Here is a 17,474-nt window from a genome sequence, read left to right as displayed (position 1 = left end):
TATATCTCAATGAAAAAACGTAAGCTCTGGTGTCAGGCACCATAGATTCAGAGCCCAGCTTCTCCTTTCACCAGCTGTTTTTGAGTTTGGGTAGATTACTTAACCTCTCTGGGCTTATTCTCCCATCCATATATAACTGGGGGGATACTGGTACCACGTTGTGGCACTTATGAGAGAAAATACACCAGGCCTTAACATCACATCAGGCACTATTGGTTACTGATGTCGGTAACAATAATTTAAATGATTTGATGATGACAAAAGCACTGACCTTTGGTAGATGACTAGTAGATTGGAAGTTATTTTGCCCTTTCACTTTAAAATTTTTAAAGCGTTTTAGAATTTCTGGGGCAAGAAGAATCACGAACAAAGCACATTTTCTGAACTTAGGTGCCCCCATGACTGGTGATACAACTAAGCCCCTGTCCTCCAGAATGCTTAAGGAATCAGTCTCTTCGTAGGAATTTTCTGAGTAGCTTGGGGTTGATCCTCTTTAAGCACTAGAAACTTTAATATTTTAACTCTTCGTGCTGGAAATAGTTCTAAATTTTACTCTATGCCTCTGTGCTTTTTAAAGCCAGTGTTTGGTTTTTGTATTAGTTTCCTGTGTCTGCTGTAATAAGTTACCACAAAATGGGTGGCTTAAACCAATAGAAATTTGTTCTGTCACAGTTGTGGAGGTTAGAAGACCTAAATCAAGGTGTCAGCAGGGTTGGTTCCTCCTGGAACTCTGAGGGAGAATATGTTCCATGCATTTCTCCTGGCTTCTGGGGGCTAGCTTCCTTGGTGTTCCTTGGCTTGTGGGCGCATCACTCCAATCTCTGCCTCTCTTGTCGCATGTCCTTCTCCTTTGTGTCTTCTTCCTTTCTCTTTTATAAGGATGCTTGTCTTTGCAGTTCGGGTCCATTCTAATCCAGGATGATCTCAACTGGAGATCCTTAACTTAATTGCATCGGCAAAGACCCTGTTTTCCAGATATGGGCACATTCATAGGTTCTGGGGGACATACGTTTTTTGGGGCCACCATTCAGTTCAGGATTCAAGCAAAGGGGATATTGAGCATCAGTCCCTCTGCATCATGTTGGCCGTGATGTTGGTTCATTGGTCATGGCAGTGTGAAGTGTCCATTCTTTAGGCCCTGTCCCCTCAGTACAGCCTGTAGAGAGATACAAGGAGGCACACAGAGGTCAAAGGGACAGCGTTGATCGTGGAGGTCCAGTGCTGCCCAGAGGCCAGGGGTCCCTGGTTGAGCTGGGTGGAAGAACTTGCCTGGGTCCTGAGGTGGGGACAACCCTGCCTCCCTGGGAACCTTCCTGCTGGGGGATGGGCCTACAAAGCCGACCAGCTGACTGCAGTGTCAGCTGCTGTGTCACACCCAGTTGATGGCTGAATGGAGAGCACGAGGGGAGGGAGGTGCTTGGCTGGTCCGGGCAGTGCTCCATGAGCCCAGCCTGCAGGGCCAAGAGGGAAAGAGAGCACAGGGGCGTGGGCTCAGTATACCTCCCTGGATGGCGGCTGGACTGACCCAGTGGCCTCCCCTCTCCACCACTCCCCCCCACCCCGCGCCGGGAAGACCAGCAACGAGTGAGTGGAAGGAGAGTGGGTGCAAGGAGGGACTGGCCATGCTGACTACAGCCCTGCGTCCCTCCCCGGAGGGACAGGATGTGCCCCCCGACTGCACATCGTCTTGGAATCTTGGCTTGATACCAACTTGCTTTGTTACCTGAGTCCTTTCCCTAGAGCTGGGGCGAAGCACAGGCAGGCAGGCAGGCAGTCTCCACAGCGACATAAAATTAGCTGATAAGTTAGAGGTTTAGCATCTTTCTCTCACGTTCTTCAGTCACCTTCCTAGAAAGTCAGCTCTGCTGCCAGTTTTGACTTCTTAGCCCCTCGTGCCTTTTTCTCCTCCCAGCCTGTTTCCATCAGGCTTCTCTTTCACTCTTTGCAGATGTTGTTATAAAGGAGGAATATTCCTCATCCCGGTAACATTTTTGTTCTAAGCTGTTTGGGGAACAGTTTGCTTCAAAGCCCTAAAAGATCTTCAGCCCCAAGTGACATTCCTGCATACTTAGTACCAGACCAGGCATTTTTCATGTTCCTTGAACAGATCTCCTGACGAAAGCAACGGTAAAGATTATGTCTCTAATGGTAAAATGTGATTGAGTGTCTCATGTAGAATGGAATTTTCTCATAAAAATGATCTAAGTGGCTTATATTGTTTTAAATAGTTCTCTCAGCACCATTCTTCAGGAATGCCACAAATAACCTGGCGTTTGTGGGCCAGCTGGGAATGTAACAATTTTTAATGTAGACACTTTGAATGCATTTTCTTATATGGTATCACCTTATAAAGTTAATATTGGAATGTCTCCTGTTGACACTGAGAATGCATTTTCTTATACAGTGTCACCTTATAAATGAATTTCAGGACAGTTCATGTTTATGAGATGGGGAGAACTTTTTTTTTTATTATTTATTTTTGGTTGCATTGGGGTCTTCGTTGCTGTGCGCAGGCTTTCTCTAGTTGCGGTGAGCGGGGGCTACTCTTCATTGCGGTGCATAGGCTTCTCATTGCAGTGGCTTCTCTTGTTGCGGACCATGAGCTCTAGGCGCGTGGGCTTCAGTAGTTGTGGCACGTGGGCTCAGTAGTTATGGCTCGCGGGCTCTAAAGCACAGGCTCAGTTGTAACACACAGGCTTTGTTGCTCCGCGACATGTGGGATCTTCCCGGACCAGGGCTCGAACCCGTGTCCCCTGCATTGGCAGGCGGATTCTTAACCACTGCCACCAGGGAAGCCTGGGGAGAGCTTTTTTATTTTTAATGCTTTTAACTTTTTCTCTGATATGCTCTCCTCAGATTTATATCTTTGCCTGCTTATGTAAGCCAATGTTGGGCTTTCTCATGATTTTCAAATCTCTTGGGGTACAGATTGTTATTCTTTGGGGGCGGGGTGGGGAATTTGAGTCAAGTACACCAAGTTCAAGGCACATCTGCTCCTCAGGTTTTAAAAAGTGCCTCAGGATAAGAACAGTGGCTGTCATTATGCTTGTGATATGATGTTACACGCATATAACCTTTAAGCTTGTTTTCCTTCCCAGGTATGAAAGGTTACAGAAAACGTGTTCCATAGCCCTGGTTGGCAAATACACCAAGCTCAGGGACTGCTACGCCTCCGTGTTCAAAGCCCTGGAACACTCAGCGTTGGCCATCAACCACAAGTTGAATCTGATGGTGAGCCCCCACCTGGTCTTCTGCATGTTTCAGGCATTCATCGTGAAATCTCGTGTTGCAGAGAGGCAGGCTGTGTTCAAGGATCCCCAAGTCCACCTCCAGGGTTAATGATTCACCGGGAGGGCGCAGAGGACTCAGCATACAGCTGTACTCACGATTATGACTTATTTCAGTGATAGGATGCAGAGCCAAATCAGCAAAGGAAAAGGCACGTGGGATGAAGTCTGGGGGAAACCAGGTGTAAGCTTCCAACAGCCCTCCTCCAGTGGAGTCACAGAGGACGTGCTTAAATCCCCCAGCAGCGAGCTGCAACAACACAGGTGACGTGCCATCTACCAGGGGAGCTCATTAGAGACTCAGCGCCCAGGGTTTTTACTGGGGGCTGGTCACACAGGTACCCTCAGCCTCCTGAGTGTCAAAATCTCAGACTCCCAGGAGGAAAGCAGGTGTTCAACTTAAATCATGTTGTTTCTTCAAACACTGTAGGCACACTGAGCCACTCTTACTGGTTCTTGGGAATGGTGGGAACCCTCCCCAAATCCAAGTTTCCAGATGCCAGACAAGGGCCAACCTTGTAAGTAGGCATTTCCAAGGATTTCAGTCTGTTAACTTTTTTTCTGCGTACAGGTTTAAGGCACAGTTTTTGAAATTAGGCTTTGCACATTCAGGGACATATATACTTCATGCTCATTTAACTATTTTGTGTTTGTCTAATGAGAAAGTAATAGAACTTTTTTTCCCCTTTAGTGTGGGAATTGAACGCAGAATTTTTAAATGCCATATTTATATACATTTCCCTTTCTAACTCGGAGGACTGATATCTGGCAAACAGTGATGGTTTGTTTTTCAAACAGTATCATGGGATAGCAGAGGTGGAGTTATATATAGCTTGAGTATATTCTTTGTTAGATACAGAAGTAGTATATGCTCAGTATAGAAAATTTAAGCAAAGCATAATGTAAAATGCAGAAAGTGGAAGATTCTTCCTCAGTGAAATCCCACTTCTCTTGATGTACCTGTCGTTCCCAGTTTGATGCATATCTTTCTAGAGTTTTCTCTCCCTATATAAATGTTTATATTTAACGTTATTCTCTCTGGGTATATCACAGTTTAGGGAGGTCTTATTATCTTGATTTAAATGGTAAAACCTTAATATAATGAGCCAAAAGATACACTTATATGTTCAAGAAATTTAGTAACTTTCAGCTTAGGACCTATCCAGTTTTCTCTCACCTGTTTGTAGCTTCCTCTCTAATCACTTTTTATTTTTGACTTTCCAAGGACTCGTTCCCTTCCTGTTCTTCCTCTTCCTTCCTAGTCCTCCAGTCCCTCGTAGAAAAAAGAAAATAGAAAATCTGTTATAATACTAATTTTATAAAGTAAAATTTTGTATCTTAAGATATATTCAGATAGTAATTTTTACAACAGAAATTCTAAAATAATATAGACATATAGGGACTGTTATGTACATAGGAATTGTTGTACGTGTTTTTCACGTAGTAGAATTCATTGACGGTGGCTTCTCCTAAGTACTGTTTGAGTCATGGGCTTGTGCTGTGTTTATCTCGCCCGCCTTTTGCAGTAATTTCCTGACTGGTTTTCATTTTTCCCTCCCTTTCCTTCACTGAGCCAGAGTGATTTTTCTGAAATCGCTCTCTGTTCTTTCAGATTTTTCAGTGGCTTCAAGTATAAACTTCTCTCACCGGATGGAGCTTCTTTTGAGGTCCCCAGAGTGGTCACCACTTTCTGTTTTTTGTCTGTTTTGTCTGTTTTTTCTTTCTGTTTTTTGAAGCTGCTCCCCCACCCCCCGCACCCCTTCCCACTTGCCCCCGAACTGCACACGCGCGCTCGGCTCGCGTCCACTCATCCTCCAGGGCTTAGCTTCTTGGACATCCCCTTCCCAGAGGACTTCCCTGAAGGCGCTCTTGCCCTTCTTGTCTCCAGTCCGCATACGTATCAGCTGCGGCTCCTGGTTCCTTCCGCAGCGTTCTCTTCTTTGCCCATCGTAGCCATTACCTCCTTGTGATGTGGATGCCTGTTTATTTGGTTTCATAACCTGCCTGAAAGATTGTAAGAGCCACAAGACAGAGATGGTGCTTTTCTATGCTAAGTGACCAGTACAGTGTTTGCATAATAAGTAGTCATCGAATAATTGTGTCAGTATCAGATGGCTCTAGTATTTTCCAGTTTTTATTTTTCTGAAATGTTCCTTTAGCTTGTTGCATGTTTTTAGTACATAGACTCCATTGATCTGGAGCAGACTACCGAAACTGAGGACCCTGTGAAATTCCACGAAGCTTGGCAGAAACTCTGCAAAGCTGAGTAAGTACCACGCCAGTTAGGAGAACGCCGTTGTGATTTTTTCCATGATTCGATTTACCCCAATTACTAATTTTTGTGCATTTTGAAGTGTAGTTTGGAGTACTTGTGGTGATTCTGGATGGTTGTGCTGCATTCACGCTGCATTTGCTTTGAAACGTGCCGTGTCAATGTTAGTGGCACGTGCAGTGGAGATGGTTTTATTCTGGGGAGGATGACGATACCGTATTGGTGGGAAAGTGAGCTGATGCTACTGAAAGATGCAGAGATGGACCTTACATATACAAAGTTAAAGTGCAAGAATGACAATCCTCCCTCCTCTCTTGGTTTTATTTTCTTTTCCACATCCTTTGATTCTAGGTTTTATTTTGTAAGTAATCAATAAAAATTTTGGGGGTGGCATTGTGTTGTGAGGGTAGCATGGCCCTTGGGTTTTTCTCTTGAGCTCTTGTGTTTTTGGTTTTTTTAAAAAATGTATTTATTTACTTATTTCTGGCTGTGTTGGGTCTTTGTTGCTGCGCGTGGGCTTTCTCTAGGTATGGTGAGCGGGGGCTACTTTGTTGTCGTGCGCGGGCTTCTCATTGCGGTGGCTTCTCTTGTTGCAGAGCACGGGCTCTAGGCACATGGGCTTCAGTAGTTGTGGCACATGGGCTTAGTTGCTCTACGGCATGTGGGATCTTCCCAGACCAGGGATCGAACCCGTGTCCCCTGCATTGGCAGGCGGATTCTTAACCACTGCGCCACCAGCGAAGCCCCAGAGGTCTTAACATTTGTATAAAAGTACTTTTAAAAGAACCTTAACCTATTTTTATTCAGATAATTCTTTCAGTGGCATTTTTAATTGAATTGAGCTGCTCAGTCACTATGCTCACGTGCTGCAAAGACCTATCAGAAAATATATATCAAGGTCAGTTGTGAGAAATTGTTGCAACTTCTTTATAACACTGGGAGGATTTCAAGAAGAAAGTTCAGGATGTGAAATCATGTAATCAGTTCTGAAAATAGACTCCAAGCGTATTCTCTAGCAGCTGTGCCAAGTGTCGGATTTGGGATCAATAAGCATGAATGGCTGAAAACAAGAGTTTTACAAATAAAAATAATGTCAAATTTCCCCTCCTCTTGTGTTGCTTGCAGTGGTGTTCTTGTGCCAGGGGGCTTCGGAATCAGAGGAACGTTGGGAAAACTCCAGGCGATTTCTTGGGCACGGTCAAGGAAGATTCCTTTTCTGGGTAAAACTGATGTTTATGAATCCTAACTATGAGTTTTTTAGATTTTTGACACCTAGTAGGGTAACACGTAATAGAGTTTGTTAATGTGAAAAGTGTGATCTTGAATTTGAATATTCAGGTGCCAAATAGTTTGCTACAGGGTCTGGAAACTCTATTCTGCAAGCCTTACCTGGTTTGCAGCATTTTTGTAAATAAAGTTTTATTGGAACACAGCCACACCAGTTGGTTTACATATTGTCTGTGGCTGTTTTTGCGATACAGTAGCAGAGTTGGAGACCCTACAGCCTGCAAGGCCTAAAATCTCTACTCTCTGGCCCTTGACCAAAAACATTTGCCAGCCCAGGAGAACTTACCACTGTTCCGGTTGTGTAGCAGGAGGCTGGGAGGAACCTCTGTTCATACCTGCCCTTCTCCGATTCCACCTTTCACCACTTCGAGCAAACATCTCAACAGAATGCCACAATGTTATTTCGCATCAGGAAAAAAAGCTTAAATTGAAATTTATATGCTCCTTCTAGAAAAGATAATACAGAAAGACCGTCCAATGTTACAGGGACAGCTCTGTTAAGATTTAGTAGAGCTGGGTCTTTTCAATGTGTTTGTTCAAATTGCAAAGCATGGCTTCTGGAGCAGTGAAACCAGATGAAATGGAACACTGATGGGATAAAGGCAGCCCTGCAGCTGGGGATTCAGGCGGAAGAGGGAGTGGGGAGTGGCCATGTTTCATGCTGTGCTTGCATGGGCTGGTGGGTTTATGAACCGAGTGGACCAGCTTTGGTACTCTTTACTTAATAACAGCAGACTGTTCATTTTCCCCCTTGCCTGTTCTTTGATTAGCTTCCTAGACGCTCTCCACTTGGGATCCATTTTCAAAAGAGAAGCCAGGAGTAGTTACCTTGATACCTTGCTTTGTTTTATCCATCTAAGCTCATCTGGGCCACTGTTTTCTTTTGAAGTAATCTTGTTTAGTTTCTGTCTAAATGTGGTTAGCGTTCTTCGGATAATTTTCACTGTGTAGAATAGTTTGCAGCTCTTTAAATTTCTCTTTAACACACCGTCTCTTTATGTCCTAGCCTTATGGAACTTTCTAAAGTGCCCCCAAAGCACTCAGCTGTTTCATGCTTATTGACTTTTGTTCTGGCGTGCCTGATATATTGATTGCTCTCTCCTTTGAGCCCCTGTGTACCTTCAGTATATCTATAAAAGCATCTGGAATGCTCCTTGGCATTTGTTTATTGGAGAGAATCGATGGGCCGCAGTGAATGTGGAGATCGGCGAGGGGCACATCCCTGTGGCAACAGGCCTGGGCCTACGCAGGTCCCCTTTTCTCCTTACTGAGCTCTCTGTTCAGTTCCATTTGGCCTCTCCGTCGCGCTCCAGCCTGCGGGGGAGGTACCAGCTCCCCCAGCTGCTGCTGTTTCCCTGCAGTGAGGTTTAGGGCTGTTCTGGGCTCAGCAGCTGGGCACAGACCTCCTGCTCCCCTGCCCGCCTGTAGGTGCTCCTTGGATCCCAGCCTGCTGGCCAGCCGGGGGCTGCCCGCAAGCAGAGCCCGCATTTAAGGCCGTGAATCTACCTTGAGAAGAGGGGGTGTGAGGTCCCAGCCCACGGAGACTCCCTCTTGAATTGAGGTGTTGTTAGACATTCTCTGAAGGAGTCGGGCGCTTTGGGGCAGCCCTGCAGCCCACAAGTGTGCCTCGATCTAGAGACACATTTGCAGCGAGGCAGATTTGCCTTTTGGACCTTGCCTTCTCCTTTCCTGCCCTTTTCTGACCTCACATTTATTCCTTCTCGAGTTTGGGTTGTCCAGTCCTTTCCCTGCCCCTGCCACACATGTTCTGAGGGCAGAGGCTACAGCAGCAAACTTTCTTTTTTGGAGCCTACATTCTAGATGGAGGAGATAGACAGCAAATAAATGAACAGAAAATACGAAGCAGTACAAAATAACGTTCATTTGCTTTATATATGTGCTTTTTAAAATAGGAGTTTGCCTTGGGATGCAACTGGCAGTGATAGAATTTGCGAGAAACTGCCTTAACTTGAAAGGTAAGTCTGAGATTTTCTAATAACCTCTTAGTAAAAAGCATTCTTATTGCTTGAAGTATTTTTCAGCAGTATTGGTGAGTTGCTGAACTCATTTCTTTATCTTCAGATGCTGATTCCACAGAATTTGAGCCAAATGCCCATGTTCCTGTGGTAAGTGGCTTAACTTTCTGGGTTAGGTCATTGTTTTGGTTCTGGCTCGGCATAAACTCATGAGGGGTTATTATTACTATTTTTTTCATTCTGACATCAGGACATTTTAATTATATATGATTTTTCTTATTCCTCTTATTGTTATTAGTTTATATCAAACCACTTTGTTTTCAATTGTCCATCTTGTCGGTTGTGCCTTGAGGGAAGACACAGTCCTAGATTGGCTTCTCTTTGCAATAGTTTTCAAGCTGAATGTTTAGGAAAGGGTTGAGTTGACTGTGACGACAGTCGCTCACAGCTGATATAAACACACGGGCTGTCCTGTCTCTAGACCCATCCGCATCTGTTCTTCTGCTGCTTCTCATCTTTCACCGATTCCGTTTCCTGTAAAACATTCAGTCCAAGATTTTGGCTGGGAGTGAAGGCCATCGTGCTCTGTCACCTGCTGCTCTGCTAACTTATCCCATGGCATCCCCCTCTCTCCTGCACTTGGGGTTTTATAGTTGGACTATCTGAATGAGTTTTTTAGATGTATCCTGAGATTCCCTACACCTGAGATGTCCGCGTCCTGCAACCTCCTTACCCCTGGAATCTCAATAAAACTGATGAAGAATTTAATTACAAAAATAAACCAAACCTGATTACTGACAACTTCCTATTCATCCCGGGAAGCCTTTTCTGACCTCCTTTGTTTCCTGGCCTCTGCCTTCTGAACCTTGTACCACCTCTATCAGAGTGTACACCTCACCATTGTGATTGGTTTTTTATTAACAGTTTATTGAGATATAATTCACATACCATAAAATTGAGCCATCGAAAGTGTATAATGCAGTGACTTAGCACATTCACAGATCTCTGCAACCATCACCACCGTCAATTTTGGACCATTTTGATTATTCCAAAAAGAAATTCCACACCCTTTAGCTGACATCCCCAAGCCGCCTATCCTTCTAGCTCTAGGCAACCATTAATCTGTTTTCTGTCTCTATATATTTGCCTATTCTGGCCATTTCATATACAGTTGACCTTTGAATAATGCAGGGGTCAGGGGCTGACCCTCCACGCAATCAAAAATCTGCCTTTAACTCCTAGTCGCCTCTCCATATATGCGTTCCTCTGTATATGTGGTTCCGCATCTACGGCTTCAACCAACCATGGACCATGTAGTACTATTTACTATGGAAAGAAAGGCATGTCTAAGTGGACCTGCTCAGTTCAAACCTGTGTTGGTCAACTGTAAATGGAATCATACAATATGTGGCCTTTTGTGACTGGCTTCTTTCATTTAGCATAACATTGTCAAGGTCTGTCTATGTTGTAGCATGTATCAGTACTTTGTTTCTTATCCATTCATCCTTTGATGGACATTTGCTGTTTCTACTTTTTGGCTACTATGAATAATGCTGCTATGAATATTTGTGTACAAGTTTTTGTATGGACATATGTTTTTGTTTCACTTGGGTCTATACCTAGGAGTGGAATTGTGGGTCATATGGTGACTGTATGTTTAATTCTTTGAGGAACTGCCAGACTGTTTTCCAAAGTGGCTGCAGCATTTTACATTGCCACCAGCAGTGTGTGAGGGTTCCAATTCCTTCATATCCTCAACACTTGTCTTTTTGATTACAGTTGACTCTTGAACAACATGGATTTGAACTGCATGGGTCCACATGTACGTTGTTGTTGTTGTTGTTTTTTTTCAATAAATGCATACTACAGTACTACATGATCCATGTAGGTTGAATTCACGGGTATGGGACTGCAGATACAGAGGGCCAAGTGTAAAGTTATATTCGAATTTTTGACTACTTGGGGGTCAGTGCCCCTAAGCCCTGCATTGTTCAAGGGTCAACCGTGTAGCCATTCTAGTGTGTGTGAAGTTGTGGCTCACTGTGGCTTTGCTTCACATTTCCTTGATGTCTGAGGATGTCGAACATCTTCTCGTATGCGTATTGGCCATTTGTATATCATCTTTGGAGAACTGTCTATTCACATCCTTTGCCCACTTTTAATTTGGGTTATTTGTCATTTTATTATTAAGTTGTAAGAGTTTTTTATATAATCTATATACAAGTTCCTTATTAGATATATAATTTGTACTATTGACATTTGGAGCCAGATGATTGTCCTGTTCATTGTAGGATGTTCAGCAGCATCCTTGGCGTCTACCCACTAGATGTCAGTAGTACACTTCTCCCAAACCCCAGTTGTGACACTAAAACTACCTCCAGACATTGCCGAACATCCCCTGGGGACAGAGGTGGAATAGCCCCCCGTTGAGAAGCACTGATTCAGAGAAATCTAGTTCTGTTCTCTCCCCTCCAGCATAGTCCCTTCCTTCCCTATGGCAACCATTAATTCATTTTTTTAAATGGGGTATCTTTCCATTTTTAAAATATAAGTAAACCTGTATGTCTGCTTGTAACCTCCTCCCCTTCTTAGATAAATGACAGCATACTCTGCCCATTTTTTCTGCCTTGCTTTTTTCACTTAACTCTGTATGCTGGAGTAGAGATCACTCCGTGGAAGGATATAGAGATATTCTTCACTCATTTTTTTTTTTTTTTAATAAATTTATTTATTTATTTTTGGCTGCATTGGGTCTTTGTTGCTGCACGCGGGCTTCCTCTCGTTGCAGTGAGCGGGGACTACTCTTGGTTGCGGTGCGCGGGCTTCTCATTGCAGTGGTTTCTCTTCTTGCAGAGCATGGGCTCTAGGCATCTGGGCTTCAGTAGTTGTGGCTCGTGGGCTCAGTAGTTGTGGCTCACAGGCTCTAGAGCGCAGGCTCAGTAGTTAGGGTGCACGGGCTTAGTTACTCTGTGGCATGTGGGATCTTCCTGGACCAGGGCTCGAACCCCGTGTCCCCTGCACTGGCAGGCGGATTTTTAACCACTGCATCACCAGGGAAGTCCACTTCACTCATTTTTATAGCTTGCCATTCAGACTACAATGAATTGTAACTTCCCAGCCAGATGACACTTCTAAGTCTTATGCTCAGAAGACTTAATACAAGTGAAGAGTTCCTTACAAGGCTTTAACAGAAACATATGTCCTGACTAATGGCTGAAATGGCTGTGCCAGGCGAACCTTGGGTTTTCTTTTAGAGAATACTTTGGGATAGGAAGTGATTTTACCAGTAGGTGCCACTGTTAGATAGCTTTGGCAAGGTTAATTCGTTGATGACTATACTTCACTCTTTGTGTGTGTGTTTGCATATTTTTAAGACATTTATACACAGGATAAAAAAGTTAAGCCCTACAGAAAAGGTATAAAACTGCCTCTCATGTGCCCCTACCTTACCTCAGTTCCCTTACCCAGAGGTGACTACCTTCATCCATTTCTTTTGTTATTCTTCCAAAGATTGTGTGTGTGTATGTGTACAAATGCCTACCTACAAACATATATGGACATATGTTCCCTTAAAAAAATACATATGCTACCATGCTTGAGACATCGTTCCCCTTGCTTTTTTTCTAAAAATAAATTTATTTATTTTATTTATTTATTTTTGGCTACGTTGGGTCTTTGTTGCTGCGTGTGGGCATTCTCTAGTTGCGGTGAGCAGGGACTACGTTTCGTTGTGGTGTGCGGGCTTCTCATTGCGGTGGCTTCTCTTGTTGCGGAGCACAGGCTCTAGGCGTGCGGGCTCAGTAGTTGTGGCTCGCAGGCTCTAGAGCGCAGGCTCAGTAGTTGTGGCGCACGGGCTTAGTTGCTCCTCGGCATGGGGGATCTTCCCGGACCAGGGCTCGAACCCGTGTCCCCTGCATTGGCAGGTGGATTCTCAACCACTGTGCCGCCAGGGAAGTCCCCTCCTTGCTTTTTGTACTCATCACTCCACATCAGTGCACAGGGATCTTCTACGTGCTTGCCTTGCTCTACACATCATTCTTTATTTAAACAGTCTCATATTGATGAATATTTAGGTTGTGTCCATTATTTGCTGCTTTAAATCATTGCTGCAAATTAGTATGTGTACATATGTTCTCATAGCGACACATACACACTTCTATGGGATGAATTCCTAGAAGGGGAATTGCGAAGTCAGAGGAATTGTGCGTTTTACATTTTGATAGTTTCTATACTCATAAGTGAGATGAGAACAATAAAACCTAATTGCTACTGAACATCTTTATGTCCTGCATTCAGTTTGTCGGAGAAAAATAGCCTTAAGAGCCACCATTTATGAGGATGGGGAGAAGTCTTATTGAAGGAGAAGACTAAGGTAATAGAATCACCAGGGAGCAGACACCAGGAAGCCTGGGGAATCCCTTAAACTTGAGCAAATAACAATGACTTACAGTGGGTAATGGCCATTCTGGCCCTTCTTGCTAAAAAAGTAAATAGCTTTGGAAACCAGGAGCCTCCTAAAGGGTATATTTGCAGCTAAAATCTCTTTCATGGGTGTGGGGGAGAAAAATAATTTCCCTCTACTCTTCTAGATTCTTGGCTGAGACCCCCTGTAATAAAGGAATAACAAGGGAAAAACAAACAGAAGCTTAATAACGTGGATACCTCCTGTATACCCAGGAGTATACAGAGTTTCTGAGTAACTCCCAGAAATGGCCCAAGCCACCATCTTAAGTACCATCTCCAGCTACAGAGAAGAAAAGAGGATGTTGGGGGTGGAGGTATTTATGGGAGGTTTTCAAGGCAAAGCACAGTAAACAAGGGTGAGTTTGTTATGCGGATTTAAGTCCCTGCCTTCTCCATTGAGAAGAGTTTCTAGAGATTTAGAGTCACCCTTCTCTTCCTGGTACAGAAAGGGAGACACCCTTACAAATGGAGGTTTCCCTTATAAATGCAAATGTCTCTAACAAAAGGGTAACTTCTGTTCTGTTTTAGAGCTTCTCCTATATCTCCTGTTTCTTAAAAATAATCAGCCCAGGATAATCTTTATGCCAAAGAGGCATATTTTGTGTGTGCGGGGCAAATTCTGCTCCCCTTCCTGGGCCATCGTGACCCTCCTTTGGCATGCATGATTAGTCTTATGGTTGCTTATTAAATCAGTAGAGATACTGGCATACAGCACAGATATCTAAGAGGGGGCGTCTCTTATGCACGTAAAAGGAGAAATAGTTTTTTTCCTAAGAGTGAAGGTCGAGTCTTTCTGAGTCTGGAAGTACCAGGAGAGAGTGAGTAAAATTTGTTTTATTGTGCCATTTCTCTGCTTGATCCACAAGGTGCAATAGAAGGCTCTGGAACTTTGCAGAATATTTAGGTTCTACAGCAAGTCTGACTTTCTGGCCTGCTTTAAAGCAGCTTCACCCACCTTCTAGATGATGCGTACCAGGAGCACAGCTGTAGCTGACTTGTATTCTGACTCTGTATCAATCACGTGGTAGCTGCTGACACCCTTGACTTTGAATTTGGCTTCAGATCTCTCCAGTTCATGTGGAGGATAGCTCATGGCATTGTAGAGTTTATACTTAGAATGTTTTTGGCTTTTGAGATATATATAGGAAGAATGATCTCCATCTGATGTTTAGGTATGTGGATATGCATAATTTTTAGCATTTCTTTTCTGTTTACTGAAAATAGTAACTTAAAAATATGAATTTACGTTAGATATGGAAACAGAATCTGAAAACAGAATCCATGTTCCACATTCAAACACATCTACACAGACTGGTGTCAAGTAAAAAAATAATACAGGAGGCTGCAAATAGGAAAAGAGTTTATTTGGAATCTTAAGAATTGCAATTTGGGGGAATTCCCTGCCAGTGGTTAGAACTCCACGTTTCCACTGCCGGGCGGGGGAGCCCGGGTTTGATCCCTGGTCGGGGAACTAAGATCCCACAAGCCCCGCTGCATGGCCAAAAAAAATCTGGGAGACACAGATTTGGGTAACCCTAAAAGAGTGTTCTGAGGAAGAGAGAGTCAGGGCTAATAAAGACAGAAAGCCAAGAGGTTGTTAAAAGTTGCCTGGTAGGAATTGTGATGGACTGTGATGCGAGTCAGAGAATACTTGCCCTGAGGAATCATGAATTGTTTTAGGGTAGGGGTCCAGTAAGTATCTTGAGTTTCTGGCCGGTGTTCTGAAGCCGAATCTGGCCTCTGTACCCCGAAACCAAATTAAATTTCAGAGACAGAGTTTTAGGTGAAGTAGAAAAGAATAGCTTTATTGCTTTGCCAGGCAAAGCAGTGGGCTAATGCCCTCGAAACTGTGTCCCGACCTGGAGGGGGTAGTAGTAGGAGGAGTTTGATAGTAATGGCTCACAGAGGGCGTGATCAGCTCGTGGACGTTCTTCTGATTGGCTGGTGGGGAGGTAAGTGGGCGTCAGCATCATCAACCTTCTGGTTCCAGCTGGTCTGGGGTCTACGTGCTTGTGGGCAGCATGTGGTTAACTTCTCCCACGTGGCGGGGGTTTCAGTATCTGCTGAACAGCTCAAAGATATTGTTATGTGTGTCCCTTGAGGGGAACCAGGACCCTGCCCCAAGGCGGCACTGTTGTTTCTGTTGACTGTTCCTCCCTTGTCTCCGCATCCCCTCCCTTCCCTAATTAGCACCGACCTGTTGGAACTCAGGGAAGGTCAGGGGGCCTGAATGAAGCCTATTGCCTGTAATCAAGAAATGGGGGACATGGAAGGGCTTTTGTGCTCAGGAGCCTCACAGGGTCCTGCTTGATATCAGTTCTGATGACTTCATTGGGTCAAAAGGTCAGATTCCATCCAGGCTGACGCGTGCCTAAGTCATACTTCCTTAGTGGCCTCCTGGCTCCATTTTAGAGAGTTCTCTTAGCAATACTGAGTCCATTTGGATTTTTCCTTTCACATATGTACACTTGGATGGTGCTATTGGTAAGGAAGAGTGAGAAATGTGAAGCATTTTAAGCAGATGCAAATGGAGATTTGAGATTGTGGCATTTGATATTATTTCAGTTTTGGTTATTTATCATAGATGTGACTTCTTTTACCCCCCTTTTTTTTTTTTTGCGGTACGCGGGCCTCTCACTGCTGTGGCCTCTCCTGTTGCGGAGCACAGGCTCCGGACGCGCAGGCTCAGTGGCCATGGCTCATGGGCCCAGCTGCTCCGCGGTATGTGGGATCTTCCCAGACAGGGGCACGAACCCGTGTCCCCTGCATCGGCAGGCGGACTCTCAACCACTGCGCCACCAGGGAAGCCCCTACCCCTTTTTGATCCAAGAATTTTCAAGGTCAAAATTAATTTTACATCTGACACAGTGGATTTGTGATAGTCACATATAATTAAAACTGCATTCAGGTGAAGGGTAATTTGTGTTATATACTAAGCATAATTAATGCATAACATTTTCCTACCTTTAGTTGAAGCCCTGTTAAATTAAATATTTTCTACTTTCATTTATTTTTCAACAATTTCATATGGAAAGCAAATTAAGAGCGTTAAAAAACCCAGACAGCCACTTACAGTAACCTTCCAGGCAACTTTTATAAATTTGAAGACTGCTTTAATTTAGAACATTGTAGTAAGCATCTCCCAACTAACAAAATGATCTTAAAGAAGTCATTTGGAGCTTAGTTTGGGCTAAAGAACTTTTTTCTCATAAAAGCAGTGGTGAGGAAGACAGCTGTACTGTGGGTAAAATAGCTTTCTATGGACTAGTCAGGGAGCCTAATAGTCACTTAATCCTGTCTCTGTGGGGACCATAGGTTCAGAGCTGATGTCAGGCTGTTACTGGAGTCTACTTTTTAAAAGGAGTCAGCACAGCTGGGAGTAAGCCCCCATTAGTGAATCAATAAGGGTAGCCCATAATTTTAACAATAACTGAATGACTAAATGAGTACTTCAAAGCTAATGTATTTGAAAGCTTTTATACATTTAGCTCAATGGGAAATGCCTTAGGAATAGGTATTTCAACAACTTCAAAGATTTTCTTTTTTTTTTTTTGTAGTAGAAATAGCTGGATTCTAGTGGAAAGAGATTATTAAGAAAAAACTCACTGTGCATTTGGCACTCGTCCACTTAAGTGCAGTCCTACCTGTAGTGTATTACAAATGAGCAGCTGCCACAACCCTGCTAGCATGCACTTTAGTTGGAGACACAAGACACAGACGCCTGAGACGTACAACCAAATGTGTGGCAGTATGTGAGTACGCCCTCAGTAATGCTACCAGCTCTGACAACCAGGACTTCTGCCATGAGAGAATGTTCTGGATCTGTGCCATCCTTTATGACAGCCACGAGCCACATGGGGCTGTGGAGCACTTGAAATTTAGCTAGGGTGGCCAAGGAACTGAATTTAATTTTTTTATTTTTATGTTATTTATTTATTTATTTTTGGATCACTCCCTGTCTCTCCCAGCTTCTGGTTGCTCCCAGAAACCCTTAGCTTCCTTGGCTACTTCACTCTTCGTTTTTTGAATTTTATTTTATTTATTTTTTTATACAGCAGGTTCTTATTAGTCATCAATTTTATACACATCAGTGTATACATGTCAATCCCAATTGCCCAATTCATCACACCACCATCCCCACCCCCCTGCTGCTTTCCCCCCTTGGTGTCCATAAGTTTGTTCTCTACA

At 43.8% G+C, this 17,474-nt stretch overlaps 1 protein-coding gene across 7 annotated transcripts in view; it reads left to right on the top strand.

Moving 5' to 3' along the window:
* CTPS2 (CTP synthase 2) overlaps positions 1-17,474 on the top strand; it is a 113,000-nt gene that overhangs the window by 28,281 nt on the left and 67,245 nt on the right. For all 7 annotated transcript variants that reach the window (XR_003796388.1, XR_003796387.1, XR_003796389.1 and 4 more), the window contains 5 exons: positions 3,099-3,231; positions 5,465-5,553; positions 6,685-6,779; positions 8,760-8,822; positions 8,929-8,972. Coding sequence is in view for 4 of the 7 variants with exons in the window: in XM_029240754.1 (XP_029096587.1) it covers positions 3,099-3,231; positions 5,465-5,553; positions 6,685-6,779; positions 8,760-8,822; positions 8,929-8,972 (424 nt within the window). In the remaining 3 variants the exon portion in view is untranslated. The remainder of the gene's footprint in view (positions 1-3,098; positions 3,232-5,464; positions 5,554-6,684; positions 6,780-8,759; positions 8,823-8,928; positions 8,973-17,474) is intronic.

Source organism: Monodon monoceros, unplaced genomic scaffold (genome assembly GCF_005190385.1).
Source record: "Monodon monoceros isolate NGI ecotype Baffin Bay Population unplaced genomic scaffold, NGI_Narwhal_1 Super_Scaffold_22, whole genome shotgun sequence".
In the NCBI taxonomy this organism is placed as follows: domain Eukaryota; kingdom Metazoa; phylum Chordata; class Mammalia; order Artiodactyla; family Monodontidae; genus Monodon; species Monodon monoceros.
Note: the sequence above shows the minus strand (reverse complement) of the source record. Positions and strands in the feature narration are given on the sequence as shown.